Below are 17,137 nucleotides of genomic sequence, written 5' to 3'. Positions count from 1 at the left end.
TTCAGGCAGTTGTGGAGGGTGATGAGGTCTCCCCTCAGCCTTCTTTTCTTCAGACTAAGCAGCCCCAGTTCCCTCAGCTTCTCCTCAGAAGACTTGTTCTCAAGGCCCTTCAGCAGCTTTGCTGCCCTTCTCTGGACGTGCTCCAGGGAACCCCGTGGGCTGCCTGCTGAAGAAAGCCTGAGGTCAAATATTCCTTTGTGTTTCTAAGTGTAATCCAGGTTGCTTGTTCTTGCAGGGGGGATGGCCCAATGAGGGAAGATGCCAACTGGTGCTAAAATAAGGAAGAAATGGGAAGGGGTGTGGGTTAATGAGGACCTGCCATTGACTGACACCAGCATATTAAGTATTTAAGCTTTAGACTTCATTGCATATCATAATAATTTCAAATAACCACATCCTCCTGAAGGGTATTCAAGGCTTTCTTCAGCACCATCTAAGTTCTCTCTGTGATAAACCACAGAAACAAGGATTCAAATAATATTGAGCCTTCCCTGGCCCTGGTGATACAGTGGTGTTCATGAAAGAACCACTTTTACTAGAAGTAAGTAGAAAGTGAATTAGGAGGCTGCTCCTGGTTCCACAGTTTTACTAAAAAGAGGAAATAAGTGAGGTAACCAGCTGAGAAATGAAATACAGGGGTTTGAAAAGTGGTTTCCACCATTTGTGTACATAAGAATACAGGTGTAAATAAACATGGGAAGTGTTACCTTTTTAACTGCTTCCACCTTTTGTGTAAGCAATCATGTAGAATGTAAAGACATCTATTTATCTTTATTAGACCCTTTGTAATGTATAAGAAGGTGTTTATCAGCTTACTACAACTTTCCTGTGTGAAACTTGTATAAACAGCCAGAATAATGCTTCAAAACAGTCTTTCTCACCAGGATCCCCAAAGTAAGGAGCCCCTGTGTTGCCTTCAGTCATTACATGTGACAAATCATAAGAAATCCTAGTTACATGCAGGAGACATCTGCACTGCTCATTAAAATGAAAGGCAATTGGTATGATTTTAGTCTGGCAAAAAATGAAAAAGTGAGTTCCCTTTCGTTCTGAAAATGGGTGAAGTGAGGGAGAGAAGTGACCTCTGAGGTCCAATAACTGGTTCTGGTACTAATCTGGTACAGTCCTACAGCCTGCAGGGATGTTTTCTTTTTTCCTGGACTACTTTTAAATATCTGAAGGAAGTTTTAATGGGGCAATGTGATCTTCCTGCTTGTTGCTGTGGCACTTCTGTGTATCCAGCTCAAAATGACCAGACCTATATCACAAAGTATTTCTTTAGGAGCACAGCAAAATAACCACCCCATCAGCAAAGGCCTTTGTGCCATTACAGAGTCCCAACTCTTTAACACATTTTCTCCTCCAATGTTTGCCAGCTCAAATCTCCCCCCATTCACTTTTGGCCTGCTCTTTATGCATGAAGGAAGAACTGCCAAAGAAGGGGCAGGGGACAACTTTTGACACTGTGTTAATACTTTAACGTGGTTGTCTTATGGATGAGGGAACTGCAGAGACCATTTTGCACATCACAGTTCTGATGACCCAGAAAGTTTGAGTTGACGTTTGCTTGCAGCTGTAGGCAGTACCTGCCTGCCAGCAGAAGTACAAGTGGTAATAACATCACCATGGAAAAAGAAAAAAAAATATTAAAAATTTACTTTCAGGGGTAGGCTTTTTCTGCATGAAATATGTAAATGTATTTTCCAGAACGTATAGGCTGCCTTATTAGGATCTGAAGTGGAATGAGCACCCAAATACTTCTCTGCTTTACAGGTGTTGGGGCCAGGTTTCCTATTTCCTACAGTGGGGGTGAGTCATGGCCTCTTTGGAGTGTCTTTTTGTCTAATTTTTCATGTGACTTCACCAAAGTGAAGTTGCTCATGAACTGAACAGTGTTACTCACACTATTTCATGTTCAAATCCAAGTATTCAGGACTTGGTTTTACATGGAGCTGTAAAACCTAATCTAAGGGGCTGCTTTCAGCAGGAGGTTGGACCAAATAATCTCCAGAGGTGCATATTTCTACAATGTGCCCCAGGATATTTTAGGAATATTAATGAAATATAAATCCTGGGCTATGCTTGGAGATGGTCATTACACTTAGAAATCCAGATCTCTCAGATGCAGCATTTGAAGCCACATTTCATGCTATAGCATTCCAAGGATGGAATATGATCTTGTGATTTCACTGCTATGGACTCTGTCTACCACTGGCTTGTGACTTTGAGCACTTCACTTCCATTATCTGGTGAGAATTGGACTGTAAATGCTGGAAAATCCATGTTACACATGAAATCAGACTTAAACTGTGTGAGAACATAGAGCTGTAGGGCATGATTGTGTTTATTTTAGACGAGTGGCCTGCACTGAAAATGCTGGGGCAGCTTTAGGAACCTGTACCTGTTCATGTGAAATGTCCCTACTGAGAGCCACATGACCCACCTTGGATATATGACCAAGGGCAAGGCCAGGCCAAGCTCCATGAGGTCCCTGTGATTGATAACTATCACCCTGCCTTCAGTCATGGGTTTTAACAAGCTGTCAGAATTTGCTAACACTGCTTTTAAGGGAAGGCTGCAATTTCCTTTACTGTCTGCAGCTCATGTCTCATAAATGCAAGGTAAGTTAAAAATGAAGAGATGAGTCCTGTTTCTGCTGAGGACAGGAACATTTTTAATTTTAATTTCTTCCTTTTCATGAAGAATATATTTCACATGAATATCTAGTTTTCCATCCATCTTTTACAATCTACTGGGCTCTACGCTAAATTGTTTTAAAAAGGGAGAAGAGAAGAAAATGGGACAAGTTTAAATTCATTTTGACCTCTTGATTAAACAGTGTCATCACTTTATTATGAGGGATTATAACTGCTAATATCTAAATGTAGCTGTTGAAGCTCAGATACTGTTACATGTCTCGATGCCCAAACACCTTCACAACCCTCAGCTGTGCTAAAGATCCAAGTACCTTCAACTTTTATAACACCTACATTTTTGTTCTTCTTTTGTTGTCATGGCCAAATGAGAGTTACTCAGGAAGGACAGCTGAGGTGGAGAGGTGTAAGTCTGGTTTGGATGGTAACACAACCCTACGTTGAGATGCAGGAGATGTGGAGGATGCAGGAGGATGGTGAGGGGAGGTGACAAAAGGGCATCTCATGAATCACAGTTCTATGTGGACTGCCCAAAAGTATGAAAATCAGGATTGTGATGACATAAGTCAGCAATGGAAGGGGAACATGATGTGATGGTGATGCAGGCATGAGTGCAGGTAGCAGTAAGTGCTGGCACTGGGAGCCAGCTCTGGCACAGGAGGTGTCTGGGGGCAGTGTTGCCTGTGGCCCTTCTCCTGCAGAGCCCAGAAATGATGTTGTTATGAAGGGGAAAACCACATTTGAACCAGTGAATGAGGCAGATCAGAGAGCTGGTGTTGTAGTTGCTTATACTTTCTCTCCAGAGAGAATGGCAGGTGACTTGAAAGCATCATTTACTTAATTAAAGCAACCCAAGGAAAAGGTTGGGGGAAACTGGGGTAGGACCTGGACTTTTGGGGGGTTGGATGGCCCCTGATGATTGTAGGCTTCTGTTTCCTTCTTAAGCAAGAGTTCCATAGTGCCAAAGCCAGCAACATGTTTACTAAGGACTAAATAACTAGACTTTAATTGGTTTCAAGATTTATTTTAAATTTTTGGTGCATGTCTCTATATAATATACTTATACACACATTTGTATTGAAGTCAAATCAGAGGAACTGGTGCTGTGGGATTTCAGTTTGCTGCTACATGCAAAGCAAGAGAACTTTTTTGTTTGAAACACACATTAAGAAGCCCTCGGTGTCTGAGATGGTTTTATAACAAGAAAATATTTGTAGGTCACCTTTAAACTAATATATATTCTCAGTCATTAGGATGGGCCAGTGTGGACAAGCTTAAAACTGAAGGTTATTGATAGTATTTGCTCTCAATTAGTAAATAATTTTTGAAATGTTGCAATGAATGAATGTGACCTGCCTGGTGTTCTCACCTCATCTTCTGTTGGTGGGAAAGTCACCACGCAATAACTTGGAGTACAAGATTGGGGTGTGTGTGGAAATACAGATATAAATGCACACAGGAACAAGATATAATTAGATGATTGCTGTTCCTTACAATATGGAATTTATTGTATAGAAACTTGAGTAGCTCCAGCTGATGCTCATTAGCTCTGCAGCCCACAAATGTGTACAGCAGCAGTGGTGGTGAAGACAGGAGAAATGTGGATGTGTGGTACAGAAGATTTTACTTCAGTTTGCACCTGCTAGGCATGAGGAGCCAAATTTTCAGCTGATGTCAACCAATAGAAAGATCTGCTTTCAGAGGAGTGACACTGATTTACTTCAGCCAAGGATCTGGCCGGGGACGTTACTGACTTGGCATTATGGACGTAGCAGCTGGTGCCGACTTGTTGAGAACAAAGGACCACATGCCAAAAAAACCCATTAAAAGGAGCTCCTTTGATGTTTCTCTTCATCTGGTATGAATTTAGGATGGAGGAGGTTGTCAGTTTTTCTCAGTCTAGACGTTTCGTGTCACTGGGTCTGTGTCACACTGCAATGTGACCGCCACGTGCTGTCTCAGATGCTGAGAAACAGAGGACTCAGACCTTACAGATGTCAAAAACAGGGTGAGGAACTGGCAACCCTTGGTTATGAGGGACTCTGGAAGCTGCTGCCAGCCTCCAAAACAGACCCTAACCCCTATGATAGACCATAGGAGTTGCCTTTCCTTACCTTGGAGGGTTTAAAATTAACATTAAGAGGAAGAGGATGCTTTCTCTTCTCTGGAGGACCCTTTCACATTTGTGGAGTACCAAGCTCTTGAGCTCTGCTCTCTGTTTCAAATGCCTGCTGCCAGTTTCCCCATCATCTGGTTTGATGAAGGAAGGCATAGTGAAGCTTGTTGGGTACAAGAGAATCAAGGAACCAATATAGAGGGGTACTCTTTCTTACTCCACTTCTTTAGACAAGCTATGGGACTCAGAGGAGTGATGTGGCCTTCACTCCTGTCATGGATACGTAGCTACTGTTGGAGGTTGCAGGCAATAGGTATAAGCAGGAGGGAGACATGATGTTCAGGGTTGTGTAGATCAAATCTGCCCATGAGCTGGTTTCCAGTGTTGGTGCTGGTGATTTGGTGGTGATATATTTTCATCTTTTCTTATGGAGCTAGTTTTTCTTTACCAGTTTCTCTGTGGTTTTAGGTAACAAGCAGCCATGGATGGATGAGGGGTGGTTATTTGGGGGGTTTGTGTGAGTTGTTTGGTTATTTTTCACTTGTCTAGGGACATGGCCATAACATAATTTGGATTTGAAGGAGCTCTCCACCTTCAGAAAGCCCAGGAACCTTTTAAAGGCTCAATTTTATACCATGGGGCATAGCAATGAACTTGTTGGATAGAAATACCATAATTTCTCTGGAAGACAGAAGGATGTGTGCCCTGTTAATTATGTTATGGGCAGCATTTCTATGAGTGAAACTGATAAATTAGCATTATTTTCCAAAAAATGTTCATATTGCTGCTGAAGAACCAAATTCTAGGTAGGCTTTCCTTTTGGCATGTGAAAGTTAAGAGCTGGATTTTTTCCATGGTTTTCCATCTTGTTCAGGCTGGACATTTCTGTCTTGATCTGTCAGAGGTGGTAAAAATGTGAGACAACTGGAAGTGAAAGACTCTGGAGGGGGCAAGTCCCTCACTAGCACTCCAGGCAAGCTGTGAAGGGCTGAGTACTGGAATCATTAAAATATCAATTAAAAGGGAGAGATGGGTTACGTGGATCCAGTGCCTGCATTATGCCACTGGAGAAAAGGGCCTCATTTCCACCCTATTTACACTTGGTTTAAACTAGGAGCAACTCCTCTGCACTCTGTGAAATGAGTCCTTGGCTCAGCTTGGCTGCAGGGAGTTATCAGAAAGAGCTGAACCAGTAGGTGTCTTTGACATGATGAGAATACCAAATGGTTGATACATTTCTTACCCTGTAAATCACCATTTAAATGTTCTGAATCATCCTGAATATATGTATATTTTCAAGTCACACTGCATCAGATTACTCCTTGAGTGAGCACAATAGCACCTGATAGCTTCCAGCATGACATCCTTGAAATGCAAACATGGGTGTCTAACTTGCAGATTTTTGGTACATGGGTGTTACAGAGAATGTCTCCTAAGTACAGCAGCAAATTTCAGAATATTTTCAATAACCATTTCCATGGTTGTTAACAGTGGCAACAGAAATCCTCCCAGTCTAAGGATCAGTTGCCTGAGAGTGCTGGGTTTGTTACAGACAGCATGGCCAAAAAGCCATGACAAGAAAAACAAAGATGATTCAAGACATGAGTCTAAAATCTAAAACTGATTATCTTCAATGAGAAAATAATTACCAGGTGCTTGACCAATCTCCAAATTATGAAACGTTTAATGCAAAGGGAATATTTTTCCTTTTATCCTGTCCCAGCACATAGGAAGCAAAGGGGAAAACTGTATAGCAAAATATACAACTGCTCTTCTCAACCAGCTGGGTATTGGAAACTCACTGGTGCACGCAGTCAAATCATATCATGTGGGTGGATTATTTCCTGACCACTAAAATATACTGCAGCAATAATAGACTCATGATTCAGAGTGTAAGATGATCTCCTGCAGGTGCCAGGCAGGAACGTTTCCTTTTGGCTGCTGCATTCATTGGGAATGACACTCTTGTTCCACCAAACCTCTCTGTGCAGCCAGGTCTGTGCATCCCATCCTGTCCTGAGCTGCATGCTGCTACTCAGGAGCTCCCTGAAGTAAGTATTTAACACCAAGAGAGAAGATTGATTAATGATTTGCAAAGTGTTTTGAGAAAGTATCTTGACAGCAGCTACAAAAAGGCCCGTTGTGATTGATTGTGTTGTGGGATTGTTTGCTCTGAAGCCAAGTGTTGGACCATATTAATTTTGCCAAAAGCCTTCTGTAAACAATCTCTCTTTTGACATCAAGAGGTTCTTCCTACTCTGGACTGATTGGAAGTTTGAAGCCTAATAGCTCTTAGGTACAGTTGATAAGCTTTCTCTTTTAAATGATTACAACTTTCTCCAGTCAAATATCAGCATCTACAAAAAGAAAAGCATCTTCCTTCTGAGAAATATATTCACAGCTGGCAATTATATATATATTTTTAAGGTAAACCAAAAGATCTATCTAGAAAAAAAGCCAACCTTTTTTTGGTAGAGATGATTTTTCAATCTAGACTTTTAGCTTGAGGTGTTATTGATGTAGGTGAGATAATTCAGCTTTATCCTCACCAGGCAGGGCTGTTGGAAGGAGCATTAGTATCGGTACAGTGTTCACTGGGAGTAACAGCCTGGATGGTTTCCTCCCTCCAAGCTTACAAAGCTGTCTTGACAATTCTGGGAATGGGACTGAGGATGTGGCACAGCCCCATTTTTTCAGGATCCAGCTCTGGGTTTCTACTGAAAGGTAAATCCAAGACTCATTAAGCGCTGTTTTCAAGAGAGTCATTTGACAAACACCAAAGGGCAGCTGGGGACACAGGTCCCACTGCTGGTCAGCAGAAATTTTATAAAGCATCTAAATGTTGTAGCACTCCTTGCCAACTGCAGGTTGTTGACTGATTAAAAGTGTTGCCTTTTCCTCAGCAGTGATGTGAGCCATAAATTACTCATCCTATCTCCCACCCCTTGCCAAAGGCTGAGATAAATTATGATATTGTCATTGCTCTCAACGTTTCCATTTTTCTGTGTTACCAGGCTGTTGAGATGATGTTTACCTCTACCTAAGATCATACGGCTTGGCAGTGGTGATACTGGATTCATGATAGGAATTGAGTCATCAGCCTTTGCCATCAGGATTGGGTTGGACTACGAGCAGTGCTTGCCCACTCGAGGCACGTGTGGGCTCTGCACAACCTACACGTGCCTGGGTCTAAATCTTGGAAGAAGGTAGAAGTTTCTTCCAAGCAGCATGAATTGCTGCTCCTCTCTGCTTGGGGTATTGGCAGCATCAGCTCCCATCGTGGAGGTCTGGGAGCGTTCAGCCTCCCAGGGTAAGGGGCTTGTATTAAGTTAAAACAAAAGCAGAACCACCCAGCAGTTGGTCTCTAATGGAAAGCCAGCCTCAGGTAGATGGCTGGTCTCATTCATGGCACGGAGTGAATCCCAACACTCTGTCTCTCCTTCCCTGGCCACCTCTTGTCAGGCTTGCCTCATGGCCATGGAGGATTTGTGGTGCTGTGGGTCTGTGAAAATGAGCTTTGGCCTATTTCAAAGCAGCACTTTGTCATGAATTGTCAAAAGTCCACACTGAAACCCTAGGAAGAGGGTTCTAGGGAAGTATGAAAAGCCGCATTATCCTGCTGTAAAGTGAAAAGAAAGGAAAAAAAGGAGTAACAATGGGAAAGGGTATGTTTGCCTGATTGCCCATGTTTCAAGGAAAGGCAAGTTTAACCTGCTGTAATGCTGGGTCACTTCCTGTTAGCAAAACCCCCTGAAGGGAGAGGGAGGAAAATGTAAAAAGATCTTTTACAGTAAAACAATATACTTATTTTACTCAGAGATCAAGGATTCTTGTTTTTTTTTTAAGAGCTTTTGAAAACCTACCCCTGGTTTTACAGAATATTTTTAACTCCTCCAATATCATATGGTTTTCACTAAGTCATTAGGTAAAAATTGAACATTGTCTCTTTCTTTCTTGCACAGGGCAATGATGGCTTTTCTCTGAATGTAGTTATGATTTTGTTCCTTTAAATTTTCTCCTGTAAGCTGCTGAACTTTTACAATTGAGGCCTGTATTCACTGAATTTTATTAATGGGGTCATTCAGCCTTCTGTTTCTTTGTGTTCAGTTCTTCTCTATCTCCCAAAGCATTACACTTGCATGTCTCTGTTCATTAGTTCTAAAGTTTTCTTCAGCTGGGGTAATAGAGAAAACATCTCTTGCTAGTCATCCAGTTGCAATTCTGGCTATTCTCAGAGGGCCATATATATTTCCAGTTTGCTGTGTGGGGATTTAGATATACAATTCCAGATAGTCTTAATGAGAGTAACAGTCCTAATTCCCCACACTGTGTATTAAAAATGGATCCAGAATGTATAGAGTGAAACTCTGTGATCTTACCTTTAGGTACCTTTGCCTCTTTCTTTTTTTCTAGCTATTATTTGCATCTGTGCTTGGTTGGTGAGGCACCTGGGAGCTGCTCTGAGGATGGGGCAGTTGATCTCTGGAGCCTATTTCTGGGTGGCTTTGCTGTGTTTACCTGGGGGTTGACTGTTCCTGGGTGTGCCTTTTGAATGGAAAAGTTTATTCAAGAGGGAGTTAGAGGAAAGACTTTACCAGTTGGCTCTGTTGTTATTATTATTATTCTGATTGCCTTGGGTGTCAGGCAAGACCAAGGCACACCTTTTCTTATCACCTTAATTAACTATAAAAATTCCCCCACCATCCTGTGAATCTAATAAAGATTAAGATTTAGTGATAACATTAGTACAAGATCTAAGGAAGGCACTTCTCATGCAGTGCTTTTGTACCTGAATTTCATAAGACATCTTGGTTTTTTTAATTATTTCTTAGACATCCTGTTGTCATAAAATGCTAAGCAGCCATTGCTGTTTGGTTTGTTGTGTTTATGGGTTGTTTTTTTTTTTATTTTAGACCCGAGTTTTGTTCACACCTTTCTTTTCCTTCTCTCTAATCCACATCTTGGTGGGAATCCTCAGCCCTTATGGGCAGAAAGCCACTAGTGGCATTTCTTTTGACAGGGAAGGGCTGCTGTGCAGAAGGGCAGGCTGACTACATGTGCACTGCATGCAAGACATTTCCTGGGGCTTAATTCTCCATTCTTGAAGGTTACTGTACTTACTCTTGGAAGCCAGTATCCACAAATAGCTAGCTTGGTAGTTAGGAGTAAATGGAGTGTGAATACTCCAGGCAACTCTTCTTCCTTTTGTTCAGCCCCCTGTTCTAAGCTGTGGAAGGGAGGAATGTGTCTCTCAGGCAGCTCCTCCGCTCACTCTCGTCTCCCCGTTCCCACCACCCTGACTGTTCTGTCTGTAGTTCTGGATACCATTGCCCAGCCATAGCAAATAGCCCCTCCTGGGGACACCACAGTGGTTTGAGCAGTCTGACAGTCTCAGCAAAGAGGCTGTTTGGCTTCACAACACACATATTTGTTGCACAGACCATTTCTTGATAGGAAGGCAAATCATCTCCTACTGGGATGCTGCCTCGGATGAGCAAAAACTCTCTCTCCTTTCCACTTTCTTTTCTTCTCCTCTCTGCCTTCTGCTAGCCAGTAAAATATTTTCATTTGAAAGATGATTTAAAGAGATAATCTATTTTCCATTCAAGTTCTTTCTGTGGCTTAACTCCCCTCTTTTTTTTTCTTTTTTCCCCTCTGTCCTTCTAATATCTTGGCTGCCTTTGTGAAAAGACTTCCTCCTCTGTTTCTCTGCAGTTACTTCATGCTACCTGCTGCTTTCTTCATCTTCACCTACCATGCTGCTGGTTTCTGCCCCCTCCCACAATGCTCTTTGATGCCCATGACCCCATTAATCTGTCCCAATGCATTTTTCCCCCTATATGTCATAAAACACTTGCAGAAACACAGTGTAACTGCAGGTGTGGGATCAGTCAGGGAACGAAGGAACGGATCACTCTATATGCATGAGTTCCAAATGAGTGTGTGCACAGAATTGAGTCTGTCCAGGTTGCTGAGGGAATTGGCAGCAAAACTTCTCATCTGAGGAAAGAGCTAAGTTTTGATAAAAGATAAGGCAAATATTTGCAATGTGTGGAAAAAAAAAAAAAAAAGGAGAAAGAAAGAAATTGTACCAGAGAGAAGAGGGAGAGCTTGGATGCCAGCTTAGAATTTGGGAGTTCTGGGTGCACTTCCTTACTTTGACTGCATTTTCTGTATGGTAGTGAAATCACTTAGAATGGGCTTCATCTCCATGAATTTCACTAGAAAAAAAGGGGATTTTTCCTTTCTGTGCTGATCTTCAGGGATTCCCCCACTAGAGGATCCCCTGAGAAGTTGTCTCTTCTCCCTGTATGGGCAGCTGTGGGGAGGAACACAAGGTGTTGAAAGCTTTCAGATCTGCAGGGTAGGGGAAAACCACTGGATGTTGTGCATTAATGCCTCTGATTTCCTCAGAAATCAAGGATGATCAGAAAGAAACATGAGCCACCCAGATCACCAAAATGTGTGTGGGAACATAATTTTGTGGCTAAGGGTATTTCTTATCTAATGGGAATTAATTAAGGATTGGTAAAGTGATTGGGAAACTTCCTGCCCCACACTGCACACATTTAATTAACAACTGTGAGATAAGGAATTATCTAACATAATGTGCCATCTCACCCTTTCCCATGGATTGGATCAAAGGAGAAAACCACTTCCAGTCTTCCCTCTCTCCTTAACCAAGCCATTGGAAAGAAGAGTTTAGAGAGGGACAACTGCTGAGAATGAGTCAGCAGAGAAAATAATTATGTGGCTGCTTTTAAAGAAGTGCTTGTCAGGAAACACCAGTTGACGTTTATTAAATGTCTCATTTCCACAATATAGGATGGGACAATCCCTGCCTGGTTTGTTTGGGTTTATGGTTAGGTCTGAAACGAGTTGGGCTTTTTTCTTTATGCCTCCCAAATCTCTCTGTTACCTCCTTTCAGAGCTTTTGTAATAGCTATTGATCTCTTCTATCTACATAAATCTCTAGGTCTCAGCTCAGGCTGTGACTAGGACTGTTGATAGGCAATTTATGCTCAGGATTAAAAAGGAATAGCAGAGTCATGCTGTGTGCATGGCCCAGGGGGTTCCTGCCTACCAAGGACTACTGCCAACTGGTTTGTAGGGACATAGAAGAGTTCCCTTCCACTCCTCCTTTCACCACCCCTTACTCATCCTGGTGCCCTTTCCATGCTGTCCCTAATTCTTTGGAGTTCGTTTCCTGGTTTATTCATTTCTTTACTGTTCCACATTTTTTCCCTTCAAAACTCTGCCTAAAATGCCCCTTAGGATATGGTCACTTCTGTGTGCTGATTTGTCCACACAGTTTTCTGGAGTTCCTTCTCATCTAAACAGTTATGGAGGAAAGCACATCTGGTATAAATCAGACCTTTTAGCTGCTGGTTCTTTCTCTGGCTTTGCACAGAGGTAGAACAGGGCACCTGAAATGTTGGAGACAGGTGGTGCTTTTGAGGCAGCCACTCGAGCACAGAGAAGTCAAAACCCTGATCCTGAAACCACTTCAGCTTTCATCAGAGCCACTGTTGGATCCTTAGCTGTCATTTTGACCAGGTTTAGCCAATCTGAAAAGTTTCTCTCAACAAAATAAGAGACAAGACAAAGACACATGGCTACCTTCATGTCAGAGGTATCTTGACTTCTTCCATGCTGCCCATCAGAGTGTGTGTATAAATATATATATGTGTATTATGTAGAATGGGAGTTTATTTTTATGAGGAGTATCCCTTGTGATTGGAACAGGCTGCTCAGGGCAAGGGTGGAGTCACCAACCTTGGGGGGATTTCAAAGCCCTGTAGATGTGGTGCTGAGGGACATGGGTCAGTGGTGGCCTTGGCAGGGCTGGGGTAATGGCTGGACTTGATGATCTGGTAGGTATTTTCCAACCAAAACAGTTCTGTGATCATCTCAGTACCATTTTCCTGCAGTACAGCTGTGTGGCTGTCATGGCACAATCTGTGTCTGTTACAACTTTTTAAATACACAACTCGAAGTGATTTTGCAGGAGATAAAAAATTATGGGAAGTAGAGGGCTGAGAGGAAAAATTTCCCATGAACTTAGAGTTGGTTTTCTCATTTTTCACAGGAACACAAATGCTGTTGGGAGGCAAGAAGCAGCAATGCCCCCCGGGCAGGAGCAGTGCAACAGCCTCTGGCTCTCTTCCAGATGCAGCATCCAGAAAGGCAACTGCTGGTACTGGTGGCTCATCAAGAGATCCCTCCACATCCAAAGAAATCCAAGTACAGGGCATCCTGAAACCAAAAGTATCTGTCTCCAGCAGTATGTGCAATATCAAAACTTCATCGGGGATCCCCTCGGAAGAAAATGTCCACAGGCAAAACCAGCTCCTAAAAAGTAAGGTACAAATCCTACTGTGGTCGTTCAGAATATGGTTTCAATAATAAGATGAGATCAGTCTAAAAGAAATGAAGAAAAAAAAAAAAAAAAGTGAAATAATGGAAAGTCAGTCCATTTTTTGTCCAGCTTTAAGTGCTGAGTATGAGTCATCTGGTGAGAGATCAGTCATCTAATCTGCCTGTATACATTGCTATGGTTAATAGAAAACAAGATTAAAATGAGATGGGCTTATGTTGGAAGCAGATTCCAGAAAATCTTTGAAAAATATTAAAATTGCAGATTCAAGCACTCCCAGTTCAAGCAATAAACACCAGAAGTGAGGTTATTTTTACAACCTAGTTTTGATACCTTTCTTTCATTTCTGCAATCTCTTATTTTTTGTCCCTGGCATGACAGCCTGAACTATGTGGTGCACAAGTAGAGCATGAAACACTTCATTGGGAGAGAGCAGAGTGAAGAAAAACAAAATAACAATTGATAATCACAAAGGTTTCAGCACATCAAACATCATTTCTTCTAGCTCAACACCTGTTTGGGTGTCTGAAGTCCAACACTTACTCAAATGGAGAAGAGAGAAGCAGCTGCATCCATGCAGAAGTTATTTTTGCAGAAGACAACTGAGACACTAAAGATGGATTTGGCTTTACTATCAATAGGTTTGGGAGAAATTCAACCCAAGAATAAAAATGCTATGGTGGTCTTATAAATTTTCCCTTAGTGTGTTTTTTTTCCTTGCAGATTTTTCTGTAGACAGATAAGCAAAACATTTTATTTATTGGAGATGAAGCTACAGAACAAAACACCCGTTTGGATGAGAGAAGCTTTTGTTCTTGATTTCAGTGCCTGAACTTAAATCATGCCATTTCATTAACTGGGAGTCACTTAGTTTTACAAAGGTGAAGCATCCACTGAGATCTATCAATGATAAAGTTAATTGATACCTCTGGAAACCTGGCTGATCCAGGAGTTTCATTTCATGTTCACAGATTTCAAGTCGTTTGTTGTGTGTGATTTTAATTTTTTTTTCAAAAAAAATGTTAACAAGAACAGTATTGAGGAAAGAGTTCAGGATTTTATAAGGCAAATGTGCCCAACACAGATCATTGTAATATTTTTTTTAAGTACAATATAATATGTACAATATGTCATACAGAGGAAAATATTTTAAGCTTATTGTAACCAAAAATTGAAATAAAACAGTAATGGGCTTTATTCCCAGATATTTAGTTCTAGAAATCCAATTGTTTGGCAAGGAAGAAGAACTCCAGTGTGATTTTTCAAAATAGTTCATCTGGAGCTCTTCTGAAGTTCCTTTGTTACTTGGGATTAGTCCTGTCCTCTAAATGAGAATCTTGTCAACTCTGATTTTTGAGCATTTAGCCTCTTTTGGCCCTAAATCATGCAGGGAGTGTCTGTCACTGAGTCTTAAAGCATAATTATAAGTGTAGACAATATTTTGTTCTCAATGGAGGACTTTGTGAATGGACAGCTTTCAGAATATGCTAGAATGCATATTAACATTTTGTTTGCCATTTTTTTTGCCATGGATGCCTGATATATGGAAATAGAAAACAAGGCAAAAGCAAGAGCAGTGTTTGTGAAAGCCTCAGTATGGTCAAAGTGGAATGATATGTCACTGAGGGCCATAAGAATGTTATTTCCTACAATAGGTGCAATAAATGGAAATGAATCATAAAATCCCAGACTGGTTTGGGTTGGAAGGGACCTTAAAGATCACCCAGATCCAACTCCCTGCATGGGCAGGGACACCTCCCACCAGCCCAGGTTGCTCCAAGCCCCATCCAACCTGCCCTTCAACACTGCCAGGGATGGGGCAGCCACAGCTTCCCTGGGCAACCTGTTCCAGGGGCTTACCACCAGCAAATGGAGCTCAGCATCTGAGTGGTTTAATTATTCTTTGGTGATGTCTGACTACATGTGAAAGATACTCTGGATGTCACAGGGCAGTGAGTAGCACCTATGATTAGATTTGATCTAGTCTGCTTAATGAGGCCTATTAATAACACCTTGGCATTTTTATTTCAGAAATTGTCCTCTGTGTCTAATGAGGTGGAGAACCCAATAAAAAATTAACCATGCACTCTTAATGAACTTTTAAATCTCTCCAAGGTGACTATGAATTCTGTGGTTCAGGTGACAAAAGAAAGGACCACAAGGAGGAGGCTGAGCAGGAGGGAGCCAGTAGGGTGACACTGTCCACCACTGGCCTGCCAGATGGTTCTTGGGAGCAAAACACCATCTTCACCTGGCCAGAAACCAGCCCAAAGCCTGAGCAGGAGCCACCAGCCCCATGGACACTGCGGGTAGGACAGTCATTTGGTGGTGTTGTTAAGAGGGAGATGGATTGATTGATTATTTTATTTTTTCCCCTTTTTTCTTTTTGCTTCTTTTTGTTCCTCTTTTTCCTTTTCCCCTGTCCCCCTTTTTTTTATCCTCCCCCTTTTTTTTTATCCTCCCCCTTTTTTTTATCCTCCCCCTTCTTTATATTCTGCCCCCTCCATTTCTTTATACCCCCTTTCACTGGTTTTCCCCCTTTTCCCAGTTTTTCACCTTTCTTCCTTTATTTTTTTTCCTGTTGTGGGTGGTGTTTGCTTCCTGGGAAGTGGCTGAGGGCAGAATTTCACATTTCCTTGATTTTTTTTCTCCTTTCCATTGAAGTTTGGTAACTTGCATAAGCTGCTTGGCTGCCAGGCTGTAAAAGCTCCCCATTCTAAGACCCACCTGGAGAGGAATGATGAAAGTCTGGGGATTTCCTTATTTTAAAAAAAAACCTTTTGAAATTGTGCCTTGAATCTGCCAGTTTCCCAGATGTGCACAGCATCCAGCACCATGAGTGGTCCAGCACCACAAGTAGCTGCTGTAGGGGTGGATATGACCCCAGGTTGACATCAAGCCCCAGCAGCAGATTAACTTCCCTGCCTTCTCCTCCAACAAGTGATGCAGGCCAATCACCTCCATGTCTTCCATCCTAAGCCATTCCTAAATGTCAAAGCAGCCTTTGACTGGAAAGTGTTTCCCTTCTGGATGGATAGGTCTGCATGACAGTCTATAAATGAACAGGGAAGTTTGTGAACTGTCAGTGACAAGCAGCTTCAGCAATGGGGTGAGACAAGGAAATAGGCAAACACCAAAACCTGCAATTTGGATAAGTTATCCAGAAGGCTTGAATTACATATTTCTATATGTTTTCTGAAAGTCAAGGTATCTTTTTTTTCAGAAATTCTCCTTTGTCTGATCTGGTAATCTCACACCAAGGCAGTTTTCTAACAGGACAAACCAGCAGGAACAGCAAGGAGGCAGTTTGCTGTTTGGGGCAGCCGAGCAACCATTTCCATCGATCATTTCTCACTGACAAGCTAGAGGCACAGCACTTTCTTTTTTTTTTTTCTTTTAAAAGGAAGTGGTTCCTTTGTTTTTAGGAAGCACTAGAAGCCCTGAAGCCTGAGTTCATCTCTCGCTCCCGAGAAAGGCTAAAGAGGCTGGAGCAGATGGTGCAGCTGAGGAAGGCCCGGCAGAGCGATGGTCCCACCAGCCACCCGGGAGCCCCTGGTCGCAGGGTCTCCTCAACATCCCCTTGGAGCAAGAAGAGGCAGTACACCATTCCTCACCCTCTCAGTGGTAAGTTGAGTTGTGGCCAGCAGCAGGTCTGTAGGTCTCCTTGAGATCTTGCCCCATCTCTTGGATTTCCGTCTCAACTTTGCGCAAGACCTTGCGTGAGCCCTGCTGCTCCTGTCTCACCCCACCCAGCACCCTGATGCTCAGAGCAGAAAGTCTCTGAAGCACAGAGATGGTTTAGTGAGGATGGAATGTTTTGTGTGGCCTGTGGCAGAAGGAGACTTTGAGGAACCTGGTCTAGGGGGAGGTGTCCCTGCCCATGGCAGAGGAGTTAGAACTAGAGGAGCTTTTAGGTCCCTTCCAACCCGAACCTTTTGATCATTCTTTGAGGACTTCTTGTAGTTGTCACGTGCAGTTGTGTTCTTCAGC

At 42.3% G+C, this 17,137-nt stretch overlaps 1 protein-coding gene across 1 annotated transcript in view; it reads left to right on the top strand.

Moving 5' to 3' along the window:
• The window catches only part of LOC104392475 (chromosome unknown open reading frame, human C10orf90), a 68,320-nt gene that overhangs the window by 39,203 nt on the left and 11,980 nt on the right, over positions 1-17,137 (top strand). The window contains exons 4-6 of the mRNA XM_010001878.1: positions 12,860-13,129; positions 15,263-15,456; positions 16,573-16,771. Coding sequence (XP_010000180.1) covers positions 12,860-13,129; positions 15,263-15,456; positions 16,573-16,771 — 663 coding nt within the window. The remainder of the gene's footprint in view (positions 1-12,859; positions 13,130-15,262; positions 15,457-16,572; positions 16,772-17,137) is intronic.

This window comes from Chaetura pelagica, unplaced genomic scaffold, assembly GCF_000747805.2.
Source record: "Chaetura pelagica isolate M959 unplaced genomic scaffold, ChaPel_1.0 scaffold477, whole genome shotgun sequence".
In the NCBI taxonomy this organism is placed as follows: Eukaryota; Metazoa; Chordata; class Aves; order Apodiformes; family Apodidae; genus Chaetura; species Chaetura pelagica.
The sequence above is the reverse complement of the archived record's forward strand: the minus strand, read 5'-3'. Positions and strand labels throughout refer to the sequence as shown.